At 35.6% G+C, this 24,329-nt stretch overlaps 1 protein-coding gene across 1 annotated transcript in view; it reads right to left on the bottom strand.

Moving 5' to 3' along the window:
* RAB3GAP1 (RAB3 GTPase activating protein catalytic subunit 1) overlaps positions 1-23,815 on the bottom strand; it is a 109,499-nt gene extending 85,684 nt beyond the window's left edge. Inside the window, exons 1-3 of the mRNA XM_004423873.3 lie at positions 23,760-23,815; positions 23,606-23,661; positions 18,055-18,130 (exon numbers count right to left, since the gene is read on the bottom strand). Of these exons, the coding sequence (XP_004423930.1) occupies positions 18,055-18,130; positions 23,606-23,661; positions 23,760-23,777 (150 nt within the window). The 5' untranslated portion in view covers positions 23,778-23,815. The remainder of the gene's footprint in view (positions 1-18,054; positions 18,131-23,605; positions 23,662-23,759) is intronic.
* Between the last annotated feature and the right edge of the window lie 514 nt (positions 23,816-24,329).

The following is a 24,329-nucleotide window of genomic DNA, read 5'->3' as shown; positions in this document are numbered from 1 at the left end:
ATCAAGGGTCTAAATGTAAGAGCAAAAACTACAGACAGCATCAAGAAAGTGGAAAGACAACCCACAATGATACATTCCACAACATGGAGAATGGGAGAAAATATATGCCAATTATGTATCTCTTAAGGGACATGTATCCAGAATACATAAAGAACTCTTATAACTGAATAATAAAAATACAAATAATCCAATTTAAAAATGGGCAAAGGATCTGAATAGACATTTCTCTTAAGAAGATATACCAACAGCCAATAAGAACAAGAGAAGATGTTCAACCCCATTTTATAGAAGGGAAAAGGTTCCGAGATTAAAAAAACCTGTCCAAGGTTACCGTACCATTAAGTGGTAAAGCTGGAATTTGATCCACTATGGCCGTTCTTTCCATTAGAGGTTAAGGCAGATATATACATACACACACATGTATATATATGTATGTATGTATAGATATATAAATATATACGTAAATTCAATAGTACATATGAGAGCAAAGTAAGCAGGGAGAAAAATATATGGGTCAGAACTTAAGGAGACTGTTGGGTAAATGCCAGCTGAGTGAGTCAGAAATGGATTCATTCATAAAATTGGATCTCGGTTAGCCTTTAGGTAGGGTAAGACTGATAAGGAAGAACAGACAAGGGTCTGGGGCAGGAAACTGGATGTCAAATTTAGGGAACAAATAGCCCAATTCAGCTCAAGTTTCCTAAAGGGGAATAGAGAACAAAAGGTGGAGAAAGTGAAGAGAGACCTGACGACAGATGCCTGTCAATACAAGTTCTAGGAGTTTAGACTTTTCCCTGCAGGCAGTGAAGAGACACTGAAGGCTTCTGTGTGGGCTTGTACGACAGTATCAGTTTAGGAGAATTCTTCTGAACACACTGGAAGGAAAGAAGAAATGGGAAAAAGCTGAGGTAGGGAAGGTGAAAGCAGGGAGAGGTGAGCTAAAAGGGTAGTCAGAAAGTAGTATAACCCCGTGATTATACCAGGAAGGCTGTATATTAATTAGCACATATCTCTTGGGTTCACGGAGTAGCTCTATGACTTACTAGCTAAGTAATCCTGAGCAAGTTACTTTTCTCTCTCTGCCTCAATTTCCATCTATAAAATGGCAATAATAGTACCTATCTCCTAGAACTGTATTTAAGGATTAAATGAAATGATATATAAAATGCTTAAAAGTGCCTAGCACATGGTAAGCACTGAATAAATATTAGCCATTGTGATAATATCAAAAATTCAGGAGTGATGTAAAAAGTTCTAAATTACAATAGAAGCTGGCCCCTTAAACAAATACTCAGAATCTAAGACACATAATATCATCCAAATTGGTACTCAGTGTCACCTGTGAATAATTAACTGTGTCATGGGTAAGAAGACTAGGAGTCTAACAACAATGGCCACAAATATGAAGAACAGAGGAACTAGGTTCTGGTTTAAATTTGCAGCAATAACTAGAGATTGATGGACAACTAAGACAAGGCCCAACCAAAAGTAGCACTTGTGGGAATACTACGCTAATTCCAAAAATATCTGCAGACCTTTAAAATACCTGGAAGAAAAGGAGAAAGTGGGGAGTGTGAAACCTTGAGTAGTTGCTATAATTAAAAGCCAGGAACCTGGAAAGAAGTTGCCATGAAATGTACCTTTTTCATTAGCTTGCATATTTTCCTGCCATTTGGATCAATTTGGAGAAAAAGACATTCACAAAAACTAAAACATTCATTAAAACTAAATGAATGTAACTTAAGACAATCCTTGATTTATAAACAATCTGCACTTAAGAATGGCTTTTTTTAGAGAGGAATCTGACAATTTATTTTAAAATTAATACGCAGGTCCAATGGCATTTTTCACAAAAATAGAACAAACAATCCTAAAATTTGTATGGAACCACAAAAGACCCCGAATAGCCAAAGTAATCTTGAGAAAAAAGAACAACGCTGGAAGCATCATGTTCCCTGATTTCAAGCTATATTACAAAACTATAGTAATCAAAACAGTATGGTATTGGCATAAAAACAGACACATGGAACAATGGGCCAGAATAGAGAGCCCAGAAATAAACCCATACATTTATATTTGAATAATTTTCAACAAAGGAGCCAAGAATATACAATGGAGAAAGGATAGTCTCTTCAATAAATAGGGTTGGGAAAACTGGACAGCCATATGCAAAAGAATGAAACTGGACCACTATTTTACACTCTACACAAAAGTAACTCAAAATAGATTAAAGACTTCAATGCAAGACCTGAAACCATAAAACTCCTAGAAGAAAACATAGGCAGTAAGCTCCTTGACATTGATCTTAGTGATGATTTTTTGGATCTGACTCCAAAAGCAAAGGCAACACAAGCAAAGAAAACAAGTGGGACTACATCAAACTAAAAAGCTTCTGCACAGCAAAGGAAATCATCAACAAAATGAAAAGGCAATCTACTATATGGGAGAAAATATTTGCAAATCATATACCTGATAAGCGGTTAATATCCAAAATACACAAAGAACTCATACAACTCAATAGTAAAAAACAAACAATCTGATTAAAAAATGGGCAGAGGATCTGAATAGACATTTTTCCAAAGATGACATATAGATAGCCAAAAGGTACATGAAAAGATGCTCAACACCACTAATCAGGGAAATGCAAATCAAAACCACAATGATATCACCTCACAGCTGTTAGAATGGCTATTATCAAAAAGACAAGAAACAACGAGTGTTGGCAACGATGTGGAGAAAAGGGAACTCTTGTGCACAGTTGGTTGAAATGTCAATTGGTGCAGCCACTACGGAAAACAGTATGGAAGTTCGTCAAAAAATTAAAAACAGAAATACCATGTGATACAGCAATTTCACTTCTGGAATTTGAAGAAAACAAAAGCACTAATTCGAAAAGACATATGAATCCCTATGTTCATTGCTACATTTACAATAGCCAAGATATGGAAACAACCTAAGTGTCCATCGGGGGATGAAAGGATAAAAAAATATGGTGTATATATATAATGGAATATTATTCAGCCATAAGAAAATGAAATCTTGCCATTTGTAACAACATGAATGGATCTTGAGGGAATTATGCTAAATGAAATAAGTCAGAGAAAGACAAATACCACATGATCTCATTTGTATGTAGAATCTAAAAAAAAAACCCAAAAACTAAGCTCATAGACACAGAGAACAGACTGATGATTGGCAGTGGGTGGGGAATGGATGAAAAAGATCAAAAGGTACAAACTTCCAGTTATAAAATAAATAAGTCACAGGGATGTAACGTACAGCATGGTGACTATAGTTAATAATAGTGTACTGCGTATTTGAAAGTTGCTAAGACAGGAGACCTTAAGTTCTCATCACAAGAAAAAAAACTTTCTAACCTATGTATAGTGACGTATTGTGGTGATCATTTCACGATATATGTAAGTATCAAATCATTATGTTGCATACCTGAAACTAATATGCCAATTATATATCAATTATAAAAAAGGTATGTCTAATCATGGTCACTACTCAATTTAAAGCCATTGTATACAAAAAATATAACATTAGAACTGAACTCACTAGAACTAGAAATAGTTATTTATTAATTCTCTATACTTATAAGACTTCTCAAAGAGGGCTTCAAACTACTTTGTTGAATGGAATATATATATATATGTACGCTTTTTTTTTTTTTTGCTGAGGAAGATTCACCCTGAGCTAACATCTGTTGTCAATCTTCCTCCTTTTTTGCTTGAGGAAGAGTTATCCTGAGCTAACATCTGTTGCCAATCTTCCTCCTTTTTTGCTTGAGGAAGATTTGCCCTGAGCTAACATCTGTGCCAATCTTCCTCTATTTTGTATGCGAGTCACTGCCACAGCATGGCTGCGGAAGAGTGGTGTAGATCCGCATGCAGGAACCAAACTCAGGCCACTGAAGCGAAGCACACCAAACTCAACCACTAGGCCACAGGGGCTGGCCCCTATGTATGCTTATTTTTGAGTGTAGATGATAAAGTTGTCTTCATGCCAAGAAAAAAACTAATATGCAGGAATAAAAGGAATAAAAGTATAAGAATAGCTAAGAAAAATTTGGAAAAAGAAAAATAATGGCAGGATATTTGTCCTAGCAGAATGTACAATAAATTTACAGTAATTAAAATAAAATGGCATATTTACAGGAACACACAATTTTCAGATTCCAGAAACAGACCCCACTATATATCGAACTTAGTATATGGTAAAGGGAGCATATTCAATAGATAGTTGAGAAAAAGTTGGCTATCCAATAGAAAGAAAAAAGATAAATCTCATTTCATTCACAAAAATTAATTCTAAGTAGATATCTAAATGTTATAAGAAAAAAAATCTGTCTTTAGAAGAATAAGTACTAAAAAATAGAGAAGCATATATTTATAATCTTAGGGTCATGAGGCCCTTTGTACATGAAATTTAGAAGTCAAAAAGGAAGAGACTACTTCAAAATATAAACTCTTCTTACTTTATACTATATATAAAAATTAACTCAAAATGTATAAAAAATCTAAACATAAGAGCTAAAACTATAAATCTCTTAGAAGAGAACACAGGGTAAAAGCTTCATGACACTGGACATGGCAACAATTTCTTGGACATGATGCCAAAAGCACAAGAGCAAAAGAAAAAAATAGATAAATCAGACTTCACTAAAATCAAAAACTTTTGTGCATCAAACGGCACTAGAGCAAAAAGGCAACTCACAGAATGGGAGAAAATATTTGCAAATCATAATCAGATAAGAGATTAATATCCAGAATACGTAAAGAACTCTTACAACTTACCAACAAACAACCCCACTAAAAAACGAGCAAAAGAGATCTCCAAAGCAGATATACAAATGGTCGATAAGCACAAGAAAAAATGCTCAACATCACTAATCATTTGGGTAACACAAATCAAAACCACTATAAGGTACCACTTGACACCCATTAGAATGGCTACTATCAAAAAAACCAGAAAACAACAAGTGTTGGTGTGGATGACAAGAAATTGGAACCGTTGTGCACTGCTGGTGGAAATTTAAAATCGTACAGTGCTGTGGAAAACAATATGGCAGCTCTTCAAAATCTTGAAAATACAATTACCAATATGATCCAGCAATTCCACTTCTGGGTATCTACCCCAAAGAATTGAAAGCAGGGACTCAAACAGATATTTGCACACTCATGTTCATAACAGCATTATTTGCAATAGCCAAAAGGTAGAAGCAACCCAATTGTCCATCAACAGATGAATAACAGGATTAACAAAATGTAGTATACACATACCATGGAATATTATTCAGCCTTAAAAAGGAATGAAGTTCTGACACATGCTACAACATGAATGAAACTTGAAGACATTATGCTAAGTGAAACAAGCCAGACACAAAAGGACAGATATTGTGTAATTCCTCTTATATGAGGTTGTTATTGTAATGGGGTCCAGAGTTTCAGGTTAGGATGATGAAAAAGGTCTGGATACAGATTATGGTAATCATTGCACAACAGTGTGAATGTACTTAACGCCACTGAACTATAGATTTAACAATGGTTAAAATGGCAGATTTTTATTTACAATTTTTATTATGTATTTTACTAAAACAAAAAATAAACTTTTGTAAGACAAAAAACACATCCAAATTAAAAGAAAAATGACAGACTGGGGAAATTATTACTAACACAGAGAGTTAACATTCATAAAAACATAAAAGTCCTTCTAGAATTCAGTAAGAAAGCAGAAAACTGGTCAGTGTATATAACAAGCAATTAAAAGGGAAATTCTAATATCTAATAAACATGAAGGAACACTCAATCTCACCATTGCTCAGGAAAACATAAGTAAAAATTAGTTTTAGTCTCTGTATATTGACAAAAAAATAATGAAAACAGTGTTGGAGGAGTGAGGAAATGGGTCCTTTCAGATACCATGTGTGGGGAGAGCATAAGTACATTCAATCACCTTGGTGGAAAACAAGGCTCTAGTTATCAAGAACAAAAGTCACATCCCCTTTGACCAGTAATCCTACTTTCAGAAATCTGTTATGGAAATATTCATACAAGTATGCAAATGTATGTACAATAATGCTTACTACCCCAGTATTATAACTCAAAAATTGGAAACTATTAAATATCTTTCACAGGAATATGCATAAACACATTATAATACGGTCATACATACAATGGACTACAATGCAAGCATTAAAATAATGAGATAGATGTCTATGTCCCATCTTGGGAATACGCCAACAAAATATAAAGTAAAAAAAAAAAAAAAGGAAGTTATAGTACAAGACTTTTCTTTAAAGGTATTATGTGCACACATGGAATAGAATATTAAAGCTGTTAAAAGCTGTTAGTTTTGGAAAGTAGAAGGGTGAAAGAGAAGTGATTAGGAGGGAACTATCACTTTTTTAATATATACATCATTTGATTTGGTTACACTCTTTTTGGAATTAAAGGTTTTTTTTTTTGTTTTTTTTTTTTGTGAGGAGATCAGCCCTGTGCTAACATCTGCCAATCCTCCTCTGTTTTTGCTGAGGAAGACTGGCCCTGGGCTAACATCCATGCCCATCTTCCTCCACTTTATATGGGACGCCACCACAGCATGGCTTGCCAAATGGTGGTTAGGCAACCCACCATAACCTGAATGCCAAAATAATTTTTTACAGGTCAAGTGATTATCATCCACTCAAATCTTTTTAAATAAATTAATAAAACTGCATTCTACTTAACCAAGTGAGATTAGCATTATACTTCGGAGTTGGGAGTAGAAACAGGAAACAAAGGAAAGTAATAATTTTCGAGCATTCAACGTTTAAGGGTAGGGCTGGCTGGCAAAACTTGAGGCTCTGAGTCTCAAGGGCCAGGACACCAGGAATTAGTAAAAATCTAAGGAGGCAGAACGATATTAAGGACAATTTTCACTGACTTAAAAATTATTAGTCCTGTATGTGAGAATAAGCTATGGCTTCCACACAGACCTGTTGTCTCTATCATACAAACTGTCCCAAAAGTTCATGTTAAAGTAAGCGTTTAGATATGTATTCCACCAAAACAAAATGCATTAATTTTAAAAATAATAAACAAATGCATACAAAATAAAATTTGAAATAGTAGCTTTTATTTAACCGTTTTTGAGTCACAGGCTCTTTGAAAGTATCTGATGAAAACTCTGAACCTATATTCATATATGTGAAAATTATGCATATTCACATTAAAAATTAAGCATCTATACAATTTAAAGAGACCCAAGATTCTGGGTTAAGAACTCCCATCAAATATGGTGGTGAAGTCCCTCTGTCTATAAAGAGCTATTTATCCTTTAAACTGGTTTAATTCTAATTCTAATAACATGATAAAACCTAACTTCCATTATAATTTTCTTAAACAACTGAGTTCAGAAATCTAATTTGGGATTAAAAGCCTGAATAGCTCCAAGTCGTCAGTTGTACATTTCATGAAGGGAGGAACAGAAAGAATACTGATAGCTGAGGGATGGATAAAATGACTACGGAGTAAAGAGGTAAAGGATTTAACAATGTAGAGGTGAGGGAAGGCATAGAGAAGGTTGTTTTGATAAACAAAAAATAGGGGAACAATTCCAGACCCACAGTCAGAACTATATAGATGTATGAATGAAAAAGGAATGAAACAAATAAATGAACGAAAGGAAGTAGTTGAAGAGCCTTTTATAACATGGCTCCAGAAATACGGAGAAAAATTTAACATTTTGTGTGCTACCCTGAAATCATATTTTAAACATTTCCCCTCTATGGAAAAATGCAATTAAAATTTTCTCCAGCCATTTTCACAAATGAATTTTTAGAAAATGACTCATTCATTAGACTTGCCAATTGTAGTATATACAAAATTTATTAGGAGGAAAAAATCAAATTACTAAACCAAATTAAAGGAGAAAAGAGGAAAAAAATCACGAAGTCAAGGGAGGAAAAAATCAGAAAATAAAATCAATATGTAAAGAAAAGGGTTACTTACAAAACTAAATGCAGAGAAATTAAACTAAATAGTTACTTACTTTAAAATGTACCAGACTCTCGGGGAAAAAATACTTGCTACCTTTAGTAAAATGCCACCATCATCATATTTTAACAAAAACCTCAAGCAACTAAATATAATCTGCACGTTGTATATCTTACTCAAAGGGAACACAACAAGTTCAGGGAGTTAATCAGGTATTCTGGCGAGTGAATCAGCAAACATTTACTGAGCACATACCAGGCAATGTGCTATGCATATGTAATAAATGAATTAGCAAACTTATTAATAATAGTATTGGGTCACAGCCTCTCCCTCTATGCTGGAGGAAAAAAAAAAAGGTAAGCGTTATAGCAATAGAGATTTAATTGCCAAATCTCCCATAAACAATTACAGCTTTGTTAATTTATTTTTTGCTAAAAATATTTTTTGTGGCATTTGTTGTAACAAAACGTGATTTATACCAAGCCCAGTGGTAAAATTTAAGTTAGGATATCATTTAATGAAATTCAGTATGACCAGCTCACATAGCAGGTTTATGTCAGTTCTTTAGAATTACATTGTAGAGAGATTTTATTACAATAAGTAATATCTAAAATAAGTGAATAAAAGGTTTTGGCTAGACCCTTTTTGTTTGTTCCTTTAGAAAGATTTTTGTGTAGTTCTATTTGTTTTAGTGGCATATGTCCTATACCAAATTAAAGTTCAAAATGAAATTCATGATGTATTTTGAAAATTTTACTTATCATACTGAAAGAATATTGTGCTGTAACTAAATGGCAAGCAAAAAATATTTAAAAGTATACAAAAGAAAATAAGAACTAGGAAATAATAGAACTAAATATGTCTGAAGAGACCTCCCATCTATCTCAGATTAAACCTGAGGTTTTTCAGCCAGAATACATTACATCAAACTTTATTTTTCCCCCAGCTGATGCAAAGTTTTTAACTTCTAGGAGCTCTAAGGAAACAATGAATCATTTTTATAGCAAAAAGTTAAGTAATTCTATTTGTTTATATTCTACTCTACTTAAGAAAATATTTTAGAGCCTCTGGTGAATACTTTTAAGAGAGGCGACAACAGTAGGTAACACTAATTGAGATGGCCCAATCTCACAAAGGGAATAAGCGAAAGAACTAGAATTCCAACACAAGCAGTATGATGTTAGGGCCCATACTCTTCATCACCATGCTATGCTGTCTCTTAAAGATATCTTCTCCCATTTTCTATTACAATAAAAACTTTAACACAATAACAACAAAGAACTCCCAAAACTTCCAATTTGAAAGAATAGAAAATATGATAAAATACTGATTTTTTTCCTTTTGTATAATATCCAAAAAAGCTACAGACACTATGGTTACTACAGTTATGTGTTGCTTAACAGCAGGGATACATTCTGAGAAATGGGTCGCTAGGCAATTTTGTTGTTGTCAAACATCATAAAGTGTACTTACACAAATCTAGATGGTATAGCCTGCTACACACCTAGGCTATATGGTACTAATTTTATGGGACCACCGTTGTACATGCAGTCCATCGTTGACCAAAATGCCCTTACATAGCACACGACTGTATCTAAAGGAAAAATTAAAATGAAGGAAAAAAACAGACCATAAACTTTATCTTAAATAATCCTATTTCTAAAAATGTTATAGGCTGCTCAATGTTGCTTTCATTTTGATTTACTTCATTTCAGAAACACTGTATTCTCACCAGTGACTGATCAACTGTCTAGTTTCTGAACACTTTAGCTTTAAAAAAATGTCTACTCCCCAACTCTAATGATCTATCAAACACTTAAATGTTCTGAGAGAATGCAAATAAAGTAATCTAAATTGTTTCTAATGTTTGTATCAGTCCCAAGCTTGACCTACTGTTATAATTTAGCTTAGGAAGTTTCTCACACAAGAGAAAACCTATAATTCAAATTTATTTTATATTTGCCATATGAACTTTAAGTACGGAAGTAAATATCGTTCCAACCTACTGAGTGGGTGTAAAAAGTCTGAACTCACTTCAATACTATTATAGTCTTTATTCTTCTATTAATATTCTAAAGTTAATGTTTCTGGGCCGGCCCTGTGGCTTGGTGGTTAAGTGCGCTCGCTGCGATGCTGGCGGCCCGGGTTCGGATCCCGGGTGCGCATCGAGGCACCACTTCTCTGTCCATCCTGAGGCCGAGTCCCACATACAGCAACTAGAAGGGTGTGCAGCTATGGCATACAACTATCTACTGGGGCTTTGGGGGCAAAAAATAAAATAAATAAAATCTTAAAGTTAATGTTTCTTCTTCCATAAAGTTTTCAGTGAGGTAAGTGTCAGTCACTGACTAAACAGTTCTGTTACCAGATCATGTCATACCTAAGCTTAACATCTCATAAAAAGTACCTATAATTTTTGCTGGCTACATAGAATCATAAAATTACAAGGTTAAAAAGAATTTAAAAGGTCATTTCTTTAATTTCCCTGCCTGCAAGTAGGATCATACTCATACCACCAAGACTTTTATCTATTTTATTAAGCCCAAGCCCCTAAAATTTCAAAATGTGCCTTACAAACCTATTCTAGTACTTTCTCGATGTAATTTTACATTTACTTAAATCTCTGAAACCAAAAAGAGCAGAGTAAACTAGAAACAACATCGGGTTTGAAGGCAAGCATGATCTAGGTATAATTCTGCTCAAACCAACTACTGGCAGTATAACCTTGGGCAAATTACTACAATCACCCAAAGCCTCATTTCTTATCCATAAAATGGGTAATACTTCATCACTGAAATTGTCTAAGGATTAAGTTAACAGGCACAGTCCCAATTATACTGCATGGTACCACAGCTATTGCTCAGTAACTGACATTTCCTCCTCTCTTAAAATCATTTCCCAGCACTTCAAGGTCTGGTATGGTAAAGTAGCTTGGTCAGATTAACGACCCTTCAGATAAAAATTATAAGATCTGGACAAAAACAACACAATTTTTCAAGGCTCTGAAGGGTGACCAAATGAAGGCACAAACTAGACAGTTTTATCTATGAAAAAAAGAAACTATGGCTGACGAGATTTGCATGTTTATATCTTTTTGTCTAAGACAGCAGTTCTTAAACTTTTTTGCCTTAAGACTCCTTTACACTCTCAAAAATTACTGAAGGCTCCATATTAGAAATTAAAAAGGAAAAAATTATAAATTTTTAAATTCATTTAAAATAATAGTGAACTTATCACGTTAAATAAATTTCTAACAATATATTCCAGAACAAACAAAAATATCAATGAGAGGCCAGCACTGTTTTACATTTTGTAAATCTCTTTAATGTATAGTTTAAAAAAAAACATTAATTGGATTCTCATATCTGCACCTTCATTCAACCTCTGCAATCCATTTTTCTGGCTGCAGTATATGAAGAAAATTGGCCTTATATACATAATGTAGTTGGAAAAGGCAGGCCCTTGTCAACCTTTGAAAGGTTCTCAGAGACCAACAGGGTCCTCAGACCACATCATGAGAAATACTGATCTAAGGGCACTCTAATCTGTGTACAACTCAAGGGCTGCAGAATGATGGAGCTTTACTGGATTTAGGCAACAGACAAAACAAAGTTCAAAGATGGCAGGGAAGTTCTAAAGTTGAAGCAGAAATTCTTAAAGGGAAGAAGCCCTTTAAGGGGAGGTAAGGCCCAAAATTGCATATAAACTCTGCACCAAATCTTGGCTATCTGCTAAACCATGCATGTGCAGTGGAGGTCCAGGGCACAGTCAACAAAGAAGAAGAATGAGAGAAAACCTTTCAGCTGCTGTCCCCACTGAGAAGAGAATGGAATTTTAATCTAGTCAAGTGAATTGCTTGCTAGAACAAAAAATACTCTTCAGAGGAACACAACAGAATCTCGTCTCTTCAAAACACAAGCATAAAATTAAGAAATTAGTGGATACACACACAAAACAAAAAACAAATAAAAAAAACAGGAAAACGTGACCTACACTCAAGATAATACAGTCAACAGAAACCAACCCCCAAGAAGGCCTGGGTGTTACAAATGTCTTTAGATTAGCTATAATAAATATGCTCAAGGACTAAAGGAGGGCCGGCCCTGTGGCTTAGCGGTTAAGTGCGTGCGCTCTGCTGCTGGCGGCCCGGGTTCGGATCCCGGGCGCACGCCAACGCGCCACTTCTCTGGCCATGCTGAGGCCGCATCCCACATACAGCAACTAGAAGGATGTGCAGCTATGACATACAACTATCTACTGGGGCTTTGGGGGGGGGGGAAATAAATAAATAAATAAAATTAAAAGGACTAAAGGAAAATATTTTCAAAACAAATTTAGAGATGAGCAACTTCAGAGAACTGGAAATTATAAAAAGACCCAAACAGAAATTCTGGACCTAAAAAGTACAATAACTCAATTGGAAAATACATCAGGCAGGCTTAACATCAAATTGGAGATAGCAGAAGAAAGAGTAAATGAACTCAAAGATAAATGACGAGAAATTATCTGAGAGAAAAAAAGAAAGACTGAGGACAGCTGAGCCTCAGGCAGTACTAAGAGGTCAAATATAAGTATAACTTAAGTCACAGAAAAAGAGTAGGAAATGGGGCAGAAAAATATTTGAAGAATAATGGCCAAAACTTTCCTAATCTGGTGAAAAACAAAAAATTTACATATCCAATATTAACAAACCTAAGCAGGAAAAATATAAAGAAAATACATTTATGCACATCATAGTTAGACGACTTAAATAAAAAGATAAAGAAAAAAATCATGAAAGCAGCCAGAGAGAAAAACATCAGAATAGAACAAATATACAAACGACACCTAACTTCTCATCAGAAACTACAGAGAGCAGAAGAAAATGGAACTATATCTTTAAAGAACTGGGAAAAATAAATGTCAAGCCAGAATTCTTCAGTAAAACTATCCTTCAAAAACAAGTTAAATAAAGATATTTTTAGATTTAAAAAAAAAAAAACTTAATTTGTAGCCAGCCAAAAGCATGGCAATTCTTCAAAAAATAAAAAAAAGAATTATCATATGATCCAGCAATTCCACTTCTGGGTATATACCCCAAGAACTGAAAGCAGGGACTCAAACAGATATCTGTATAACCATGTTCACAGCAGCCTTATTCACAATAGCTAAAAAGTGGAAACAATCCAGGTGTCCATCAACAGATAAATGAATGGATTAACAAAATGTGGTATATATACACAATAGAATATTATTCAGTATTAAAAAGGAATGAAATTCTGACACATTCTACAACATGGATGAACCCTGAAGACACTATGTTAAGTGAAATAAGCCAGACACAAAAGGACAAATACTGTATGATATCACTTGATTCATAGAACAGAAATAGAATAGCAGTTACCAGGAGTTTGGAGGAGGGGAGAGAAAGCTATTGTTTAATGAGAACGGAGTTTCAGTTGCTTCAACAATGTGAAAGTACTTAATGCCACTTAATTTTACACATAAAAATTGTTAAAATGGTCAATCTTATGTATATTTTACTACAATAAAAAATTTTTTTAAATCAACATAATTTACCATATTCAGAGAATAAAAAAGAAAAACCATATGATTATCTCAATAGACATAGAAAATAAGACGAATAAATTAAACACTCATTCATGATAAAAAAAAAAAAACTTTCAGCAAACTAAGAAAAGAATTTCTTCAGTCTTATAAAGGACCTACAGTTCTTTGTGTTGAAGCACTGAACATTTCCCCTCTACCACTGTGAAGAAGGCAAGTATATCTACTCTCAACAGTTCTATCCGACATTTTACTGAAGGTCCTCATTAGTGCAATAACAGTAAGAAATAAAAGGCACAAAAACTGAAAAAGAAGTAAAACTGTCCCTATTTGCAGGCAACATGATTATGAGTGTAAAAAATGCAAAAGAATTAACAAAAAGATTAACAATCTTAACATTTAGCCAGGTCTCAAGATCCAAAGTCAACATACAAAATTCTATCATATTCTATTCGCTAGCAAGAAACAACTAGAAAATAAAATTAAAAAACAATCCCATTTACAACTACATGCAACATAAAATACTTAGTAATAAATTTGACAAAAAATTTTGCAAGACCTCCACCAAAAACTATAAAACGTTGCTGAGAAAAATTAAAGACAACTTAAATAAATGGAGAGATGTGCCATGGTCATGACTGGAAGCTTCAAGATTGTCAAAATGTCACTTCTCCCCAAAGTAATCTATAAACTCAACACAATCCCAAATCATAGTGTCAACATAATCATAATCATTTTTATAGAAACTGACAAGCTTATCCTAAAATTCATAATGGAAAAATAAAGGACCTAGACTAGACAAAACAATCTTGGGAAAACAACAAAAGCTAAAGAAGTTACACTAACTTCAGGACTTACTATAAAGCTATTCAATGGTTCTCAAATAGGGGCAGTTTTCCCCTAAGGGGACATTTGGGAATGTCTAGATACATTTCTGGTTGTCACCACTAGGAAGGTGCTACTGGCATCTTCTAAGTAGAGGCCACGGATACTACTAAATATTCAATACTGCATTAGATAGCCCCACAACAATCTGATTCAAAATTTCAATAGTGCCAAGGTTGGAAAACCCTAAACCACAGTAGTCAAGACAATGTGATACTGACATCAGGATAGTGAAATAGATCAATGGAACAGAATACAGATTCCAGAAGGTGACCCCCTAGGTCAACTATCTGACAGAGGCAATAAAGCAATTCAACGGAGAAAAAGGTGTTTTCAACAGAAGGTTCTAGAACAGCATATCCATATGTAAAACAATTAAACCTTGATCTCCACCTCACACCATATACAAATATTAGTTGCAAATGGCCCATAGACCTAAATAAAAGCTAAAATGATAAAGTTTCTTCTAGAAGAAAACATAACAAGAATATCTTCACAACCTAACAAACTATCTGAGAAAAGACTTAAAAGCAGAAAAAATAATAGAACTAAAAAACCTCTAATAAAAACACAATTTAAAATATGGACAAAAAGTGGAACAGACATTTCACAAAAAGGACATACAAATTGCTAAGAAGCACATGAGTAAGTGGTCAATACCAATAATCATCACAGAAATACAAATTAAAACCAGAATGAGAAATACAAATTAATTCCACAAACTACATACCCATTAGGATGACTAAAATTTATAAGACTGAAAACAACCAATTGTTAGTAAGAATGTGGAGCCACCCAAACTCTCATATATTGCTTGTGGGTTGGTAAAATGGTACAAAAACCTTCAGCAGTTTCTTATAAAGTTAAGCATACACCTATCCCACGACCACTCCTAGGTCTTTACCCAAGAGAAATAAAAACATGTCTACAAAAGGCTTCATACAAGAATGTTCTGCTTTTTATTCATAACAGCCAGTATGTCTGTCAAGAAGTGAAACAAACTGTGGTATATTCATACAACAGAGTACTACTCTGCAATAAAAAGAAATACAGTCAAGCATGGCTTAAAGATGGGGCTACATTCTGAGATACGCATCATTAGGTGATTTTGGCGTTGCGTGAACATCACAGAGTGTATTTACAAAAATCTAAATGGTATAGCCTACTACACATCTGGCCTATACAGTACTGATCTTATGGGACCACCATTGTTGACCAAAATATTACGTGCACATAACCTTACTAATAAATGCAACAACCTAGAATAATGTCACAAATATTACGTAAAAGAAGCAGGCACAAAGAATATATACTGTATGATACCATATATATGAAATTCTAGAGCAGGCAAAAGTAATCTACGGTTTAAAAGAAAAGATCAGCAGATACCTGGGGGGATGGGTGAGGAGCAAAGGGATTAACTGGAAAGGGTCACTAGAGATCTTTCTGGGGTGACAGAAATCTCCAGTTATCTTAAGAGTGTTACACTGATGTAAACATTCATCAAAATTAAGCAGTTTTATGCATTACAATGTATGTAAATGTATCAAAAAAACGCCCTATTAAAAAAATCTAGTGGGGGGTGGGGAGTTGGAGTACTACTGAAACAAGAAATGGCAAATACTATCATTGAAAGGGGACAACGGGCACATGGGGGTTCGAACATTATACTATTCTGTTTACTTCATAAAGCCTTTTAAAAAATAATTTCTCTTGGGCCGGCCCCGTGCCTTAGCGGTTAAGTGCATGCGCTCCGCTGCCGGCGGCCCGGGTTCGGATCCCGGGCGCGCACCGAGGCACCACTCCTCCAGCCATGCTGAGGCCGCGTCCCACATACAGCAACTAGAAGGATGTGCAGCTATGACAGACAACTATGTACTGGGGCTTTGGGGGAAAAATAAATAAATAAAATCTTTAAAAAAAAAAAAAAAAAAAAAAATAATTTCTCTTAATTCCCCCTCAGTGGAGGAAGAGAACTGGTAATTGCTGTCCTTCACAGAAATTAAAATCTCTTATTAAGGCATTCTCTAAACTTTCTTTCACATGCTAATAATCCCTGTTCTTTACACTTTCTTTAATCTCATTCGTCTTAGTTATAGCTCACCTTGAAAAGTGTTCCTGTTTTCCAGATCTTGTTTATTTACTACCAATTATGGAAAGAAAAGAGCTGGAGAGAGCTAACACTCCTTTAGCCCCTACTACATGCCTGGCAATATGCTACCTACTTTTAATACATTACCCAACTTACATCCCAAAATTGAATTTAGCATCTAAAATTTTAATCTTATTTGTTTACTTATTTATTACTTCTCTCCCTCATGAGAATTTATGTTTAACAGCAACATGGATTTTATCTTGTTCACTATTTCTTCAAATCTGGCACACAGCAGATACTCAGTAAATATGTATAAATCAAAGAATTAAGGAATACAATATCAGAGCTCAAAAATACTCAGTTTAGCTCTCTTTTTGGCAGTGCAAATCATTTCCCACTCCAGTTATATCCAGTTTGTTTTGCTTTTAATCTTATTGGCATCTATATCAATTACTGTTATGTGTTTGTTTCAAGTGGAATAGGATGATCTGTGTTTGAGAACCTCACATTTTCTCTTTATTCAAAAATGTAATCAGAAAAATATTTTAAAATAGTAAATCAATTTACTCTATATATTTCACCATATCTTTAAATGATGTGTGACTTCTATATGTAGTGTTACTTTTTCTGCTCTTATTCATACAGATAAAGAAGAAAATCCTAACACTTGGATAGTCTCAAATTCTGTTATCATCATAAAGCTGAAAAACCCTAGCAAATATTGAGAATTGAGAGTTCCTTACAGAGGAGTAAACTGCAGTTAATAAGAGATTTATAATAAAAATTTGATCAATTTTACTTCAAAAGAACTTATCTAACAAACAAAACATCCACATAAGCCTAAAATCAAATTGTTAGTTACTTTCAGTGAAATATAGAAAATCTAAGTTTGTTGTCAGGGTACATTCTTCAGTAAACATTCATAAACATTCAGTTTATGAGTAAAACCACCAATACCTTAGAGTATAATTAGAGTTCCACCTCAATTTTGAATAATGTTTTCATTCTTAAACATCCTTAAAACATCCATAGGTTAAAAAAAATGGGGGGGGGCACAAATATTATTAGTAAATATAAATATTATAAATATATTATTAAAATATAAAAACTGAGTAAAATAGCTGGTAAAAACAGCAAGTTGGTTAAGACCAAGATTTTTCCTCATTAGCCAAGCAAAATACTCTACCATGAAGTTGGTAATTGCAGTGTTTCTTTAACAAAATTAAAAACTTTGAAAATAGATTTTCTAACACTCTAAGGGAAAAGGCAAGAGAGAAGTAAACATCAGGAGAAAGAGAAATAAAATCACCCACAAAGAATGACATTATACACATAAAATTTTATTATTTAAAAAACAGTTCACAAATGTCCTACATATATCGTTTGCTACAGATTCAAAACCAACTTCTTCCAGATGCCATTTTATGTTCACAGATTATACACAACTTTAAAAAACACTTAATTCAAATTTACCAAATGCAGCAAAGGGCTTAAAAATAAATTTTCAAAGTAAATACTCATTTAGAGACACCAGCAAATAGATCTGACCTTTTCAAGCGGCTTTCCCAAAGAGTTTCCAATCAGTTTCCAGTCATTCAAGACTTCTTCAACTTTGGAAATAAACCTAGGAAGGAGCAAAAAAACTTTCTAAATATGTAAATAGCACATTTTTTACTACTGTTATACAATTTCTTAAAAAATGTATTTTTTATATTTAACATTTCTATCAGAGAAGGCTAAGTTTAGCATTGTTAGTCTAATATGGACGTGGAATAAAAGTGGAAATAATCTTCTTTAGCCCAAGAATTCTTAGATTTTGATTTTTTTAAGTCTACTGCTTACCCAACAAAGGCATTCTGCCTTCTATAAAATATAAATTAAGGGGGACCAGTCCGGTGGCATAGCAGTTAAGTTTGCATGTTCCACTTCAGCAGCCCTGGGTTCACAGGTTCGGATCCTGAGCACCAACCGAGGCAAAGCTCGTCAAGCCACCCTGTGGCGGCACCCTATATAAAGTAGAGGAAGATGGGCACGGATGTTAGCCCAGGGCCAATCTTCCTCAGCAAAAAGAGGAGGATTGGCATCGGATGTTAGCTCAGGGCTAGTCTTCCTCATACACACACACACAGTATATATATGTGTATGTATATATACATAAATTAAGAATTAATAAATCTCTCTATATTAAAATGAACATAACAAATTTGGGACAGAAGTAAAAACTGACAGACTAAAATGACACCACTAAAGATAATTATGAAACTGATAGGCTTTTCCCTACCCTCAAAATTATTGATCTATTTAAATTAACTTTTCCTTTTTTTTTAAAAGATTTTATTTATTTTTTTTTTTCCCCCCAAAGCCCCAGTAGATAGTTGTATGTCATAGCTGCACATCCTTCTAGTTGATGTATGTGGGACGCGGCCTCAGCATGGCCGGAGAGGTGGTCCGTCGGTGCGCGCCCGGGATCCGAACCCGGGCCTCCAGCAGCAGAGCGCATGCACTTAACCGCTAAGCCATGGGGCCGTTCCTAAATTAACTTTTCCTTTAAAGATATTTAGGAATTCCCTGATTTGCCTTCCTCTTCCCCCAAAAAAGAAAACATTATTTGGGAACTTCGCTCATTAAAATAAAACAAGTTTCAACGGACAGCTAGCAAGAAACTGCAAGTAGATTTGTCAGCTTTAAGGAATAACTGACAGATTTTAAGACTATTCACAACCTAATCTTTAAGTCTACTAATCAAGCAGACCTATTAAAAAGAGAATGAATTTTGGCTAGTAACATGCTCAATATAAGCAAATGAAAACTCAAATCTCAGTGGTGGTGTTAAAGACACATTAAAAGACACTTTCAGAAGACTTGTTATTACTCTAAGAAGCTGGCTTTTTATGTAAGCATGATGCAATCTAACAGCAGCATCACTCTCCCATAACACCTACGTAGTGTCGCTAGAGTACCTGAGTTAATTCTAATCAAAATATATTCAAAGGCATCAGGTTTTTAATTCTGTGACATTATAAATTAACATTTACATTTATGTTCTAAGATAGTAATGATAGTAATGATAAATCAGAGTTTTTATGATTCAACTGAACCTTCTAATTAATTCCTCTTTAAAAGTAAAGGCAGTTATTAATTAACATACTAATTCATTTTGGGAGGTTTCAGTCAAAAGGCAATGAATTATCAGTTTTGAAAGTGAGTGCTTCAAAAACAAATTAACATGTTAACAAAAAAATAAATAATAATTTAAAATGTATTCACAGGGCCAGTCCAGTGGCTTAGTGGTTAGGTGCCCGCGCTCCGCTGCTGGCGGCCCGGGTTCGGATCCCGGGCGCATACTGACGCACCGCTTCTCCAGCCACGCTGAGGCCGCGTCCCACATACAGCAACTAGAAGGATGTGCAGCTATGACATACAACTATCTACTGGGGCTTTGGGGGGGAAAAAATTAATTAATTAAAAAATAAAAAATAAAATAAATAAAATGTATTCATAGGGGCCGGTCCTGTGGCGTAGCGGTTAAGTGGGCGCACCCTGCTGCTGGCGGCCCGGGTTCGGATCCCAGGCGTGCACCGACACACCGCTTGTCAGGAAAGGCTGTGGCAGCATCCCATATAAAGTGGAGGAAGATTGGCACAGATGTTAGCCCAGGGCCAGTCTTCCTCAGCAAGAAAAAAAAGGAGGAGGATTGGCATGGATGTTAACTGAGGGCTGATCTTCCTCACACACACACACACTCTAAATAAATTAATTAATTAAAAAAAATAAAATAAAATGTAGCCATATGAGCAAAAATCTGCATGGGAAATGTACATTGCATTTATAAAGGTAAAAAATTGGAAGCTACCTTAATGCCCAACTGTAGCAAACAGTTGTAAATTAATGGTATAACCATTCAATGGACTAATATGCACCCATTAAAAATCATGTTTTGGGCCCTGTGGTATAGTGGTTAAGTCTGGCACACTCCATTTGGAGGCTCAGGTTTGTGGGTTCGGATCATAGGCGCGGACCTACACTACTCTTTAGCCATGCTGTGGTGGCGACCCACATACAAAGTAGAAGACGACGGGCACAGATGTTAGCTCAGGGCTAATCTTCCTCAAGAAAAAAAAAGAGGGAAGATTGGCAACAGATGTTAGCACAGGGCAAATCTTAGCCAGTCTAGAACTCAGGTTTCCTGCCCCTCAGAGTCAGGTCAGGTTTACGGCTGGTCTTTAAAAAAAAAAAAACCATGTTCTGAAAACCACTTGAGGAAACATTCATACATTAAATGAAAAAATAGAAGCTACAGAAGTAAGTATTAATATGGTTTGATACAAAAAGTTTACATCACACACACACAGATCAGAAGGAATCTTCCCAAAATATTAATAGTAGCTATCTCCTGGTGGTAGGATTACAGGTGATTTTCTTTTCTTTTTTATTCTACTATGAGGTATTATTATTATAATAAAAATAATTTAAAATGACCTAGCTTTCACAGTAAAAGAAGGACTATCTTAAAATAATTATTGCATGAATTCTATCAGTACTAGCTAAACGAGAAAAATAGGACTCTATCCTCAAAGTATTGAGATTTCACTAGAAAAATGTAATAATTTTATCCCTGAAAGCTCTCCAGATCTCAGATGAAGGGTCATTTCCTCTGACTCCTCATTCTATAATAGGTTCCTTGTTATATGCTCTTACAAGACCAGGTTTCTTTCCCTTGCCAGCTCCTATTTCAATTGTAATTACAGACTCATTTGTATTACTTAATTCATGTCTGTTTCTTCCATTAGACTGTACATTCAGGAAGAGCAAAAATCATCTGTTTCTACTGACCACCACATCCCTAATGCTCTGGATTGTGCTCGACACATGGGCACTCAATAAATATTTCTTCAATGGACAAACGATAAAAAGAGTTATGGGCTTCTACTCAGTCCTCACAATAAACTATCTGTATGGCTCATAACATACTGACAAAAACTTTCACTCAAACATTAAACTCAAGGTTTAAGAGACTCCAAAGTTTTACCTTTTCCCAGGAATTGTAAAACACTAGTTTCGCTCTGGAAACAAGAGCATAAAAGCCAAAAAACAAATTTCCTACTTTGTGGTAGATCTCATAATTGTGTTAACAATTATTTCCGAATAAAGAATTAAAGGATTTAATATTCCACTTCAGGATATTTTAAATATTTAACTAGGGGAAAGTGATCGTTTTTCCAGTCAATACTCTGATGTTTCCTCACTGACACCCTCCAAGATTCAGGTTACATTTTTCTAACTACCTTCAAGACAGTGAGGTATTATTCTAAATTCAACAGGTCTAAAACTGCACTCTTCTCACTTTGCCACTTTCATATCTTCATTCTTTGAGGCAAGAAACTGCAGTTTCATGTTTGATTCTTTGTACTCTTACACTTCATCAAGCACATCTATCTAAACCTTTGAAGTTCTATCTATCTAAACCCTCCCTCCTATCCTCATTTTCTCTCATCTCGAAATCACCAACCTAACTATGGACCAAAGTAGGTCACTCGCCTTCATTTTGCCTCATCTCTTGAAACAACTCTCACCATATCACTTTGCCATTCTAAAATCAAGGGTCTCTCACTATTGTTCTTTAATGGTTCTTTCTAAGCAAGGTGTCCTGATCAGCAACATCTGCATCACCTGGGAACTTGTTAGAAATGCAAATTTTGCGGTCCACCTCAGACGTAATGGAAAGTATGATTCTGATGCACACTGAAGATGGAGAATCACTGGTCTTAAAACACTGAATCTAAAGATTCCTTTACTCAGCTTCGGAAGCTGCCCATAACCTGGTCCTATCTTCCTTAATAATCTTATTTATTTCCTTTCAATGGACAGACTTCACTCCAGTAAAGACATTTCTTCCTGGAGTCCCAAAAGTTCATTTTTAACCTGTCTCTTCTCACGTCAGTAATTTCTCATGTCTAACCAACTACTTCCCACTTTCAAGGCCCAGCTCATTTCCTATCTTTTCTATGAAAATATCTCCAACAATTGTAATCCACAACAATATCATCCTTATTTAAACTACTATTTTTATAGTTAGTACCACTTGACTTACAATTTAACTATTTGCTGTTTTGTTTTGTTTGTTTAAACATATGGATTGAGATTTTTGTTTTTTGTTCTCTTCCATTAGTGTAATTCTGGATACAAAGTACTTGCTCAATAAAGCGTTGCCAGTGTAGTTGCCAGTGTAGTTACGTCTTACCAACTTTTCTTTTCTGCAGGGTATCACAGGTCAAATTATTATTCCAGCAAGGATCTTTTACATTTTCCTAGGTCAACCAATGACATGACATACACAGATTTTGTCTCCCAACCAGAAAGATAATAAAACGTTGCAACAAACTAACCCCTGACCGCAACACCCAGAAACTGAAGGGTCTCTGAGCCACCCAACAGAATACTTCTCATCTAAGCTATCACTCCTCCACAAACTTGGCTTTCAACTAATTTCAATGACACAACGATTTCACTCAGCTGTTCAATGGAGTTTGATAGGCACAGAAAGCCTGGGCACATGACCCACTGAAATGCAACAACTTGAATCAAAGCGTTCCAAAGCCACATGCAGACTATTTTAAAAGGTTATTCTAAAAGACAGAATGGAGATGGTGGGAGTGTGGCAGATGGACAACCACCAATGCTCTGAAGGCCTCCTCCTAAGAAGGATATACCGACGTATACAGGAGGAAAAAAAGCACTGCGAAATTTACTGCTTAGAATAACAAAGAGTTAAACGGAAACGAAAAGTGGAACGGAAGTGGTAGCCACGGAAATTGTAAATGCGAGTGGGCAACAACCAAGATCTAAGGAAAGTGGCCTGCGAGTAAACAAAACTTTTTCTGAGAGCCGGAGTCTCAGGGGTTGGCTGACGGGGGTGAGCTGGGGCTTGTCAGACGCGAGACGCAGAAGAGGCCTGCAAGCTGACCAGAGAGGGGAGGAGGCGGAGACCTGCGGGCCCAGGAGTCTTAAGAGGCGTCACAGGTGGACCGTCTATGTTGGGGAAGCCGCGGGGGGACGCCGGGGCCCGAGGCACCCGTAACCAACGACACGACTCACTCACCTTTCCCATTCCGAGGCAGTGGTGAAGTCCGTGATCTCAAACACCTCGGACTCGGGCTGCGGGAAAGGGAAGGAAAGAAAGAGATTGAGTCTCGGGGCGCTGACGTGGAGGAGCGAACTTAGAGAGAGGGATAGATAAGGAGAAAACATTTCACCTCACTATCGGCCGCCATCTTGAGGAGCGCCGGGGCGGGCGCTAGGGCTGCCGGGAAGGAGAGCGGGAGGGCGAGGGGAGGAGGAACAGGAGGGCGGAGGGCAGGCGGGGGCGGGGCCCCCGCGCGGCACCGCCCCCGGAGGCACCGCCCCCTGTTAGTGTGTCCGGTTTGGAAAAGTCTTCTTAGGCAAAAATCATTAGATGAAAAAAAAAATGCTTTAAGTTTGAAATTTGCCTGTAACGAATTCAGGAAAGGAACAGAAGAAAGGAGATAAGACAAGGCCCTATATTCCTGTGGATAAGATTGTATTAAAAAACCTAAAGCACATTGAGTTTTCATTCAACCTCTATTTATTGATTGCAAGGCACTGAGCTAGGTGCTGTAACATCCACCCTCCCTCATCCCCCCTTAAAGAATTTACACAGTTTGGTTAAGTCATGAGATAAAATCATCATGCTAGTTATCTGGTTTCTGGGAAGAACCACATGCTGTTCAATGAACGCTTTACTTTTTAAGCCATTGAGGAACAGAAGAGTGCCAGCTAGCAGTTAATAATTATATCTCATACAT

The sequence above is a fragment of the Ceratotherium simum genome, chromosome 9 (assembly GCF_057802395.1).
Source record: "Ceratotherium simum simum isolate JZ-2026a chromosome 9, ASM5780239v1, whole genome shotgun sequence".
Lineage (NCBI taxonomy): Eukaryota > Metazoa > Chordata > Mammalia > Perissodactyla > Rhinocerotidae > Ceratotherium > Ceratotherium simum.
The sequence above is the reverse complement of the archived record's forward strand: the minus strand, read 5'-3'. Positions and strand labels throughout refer to the sequence as shown.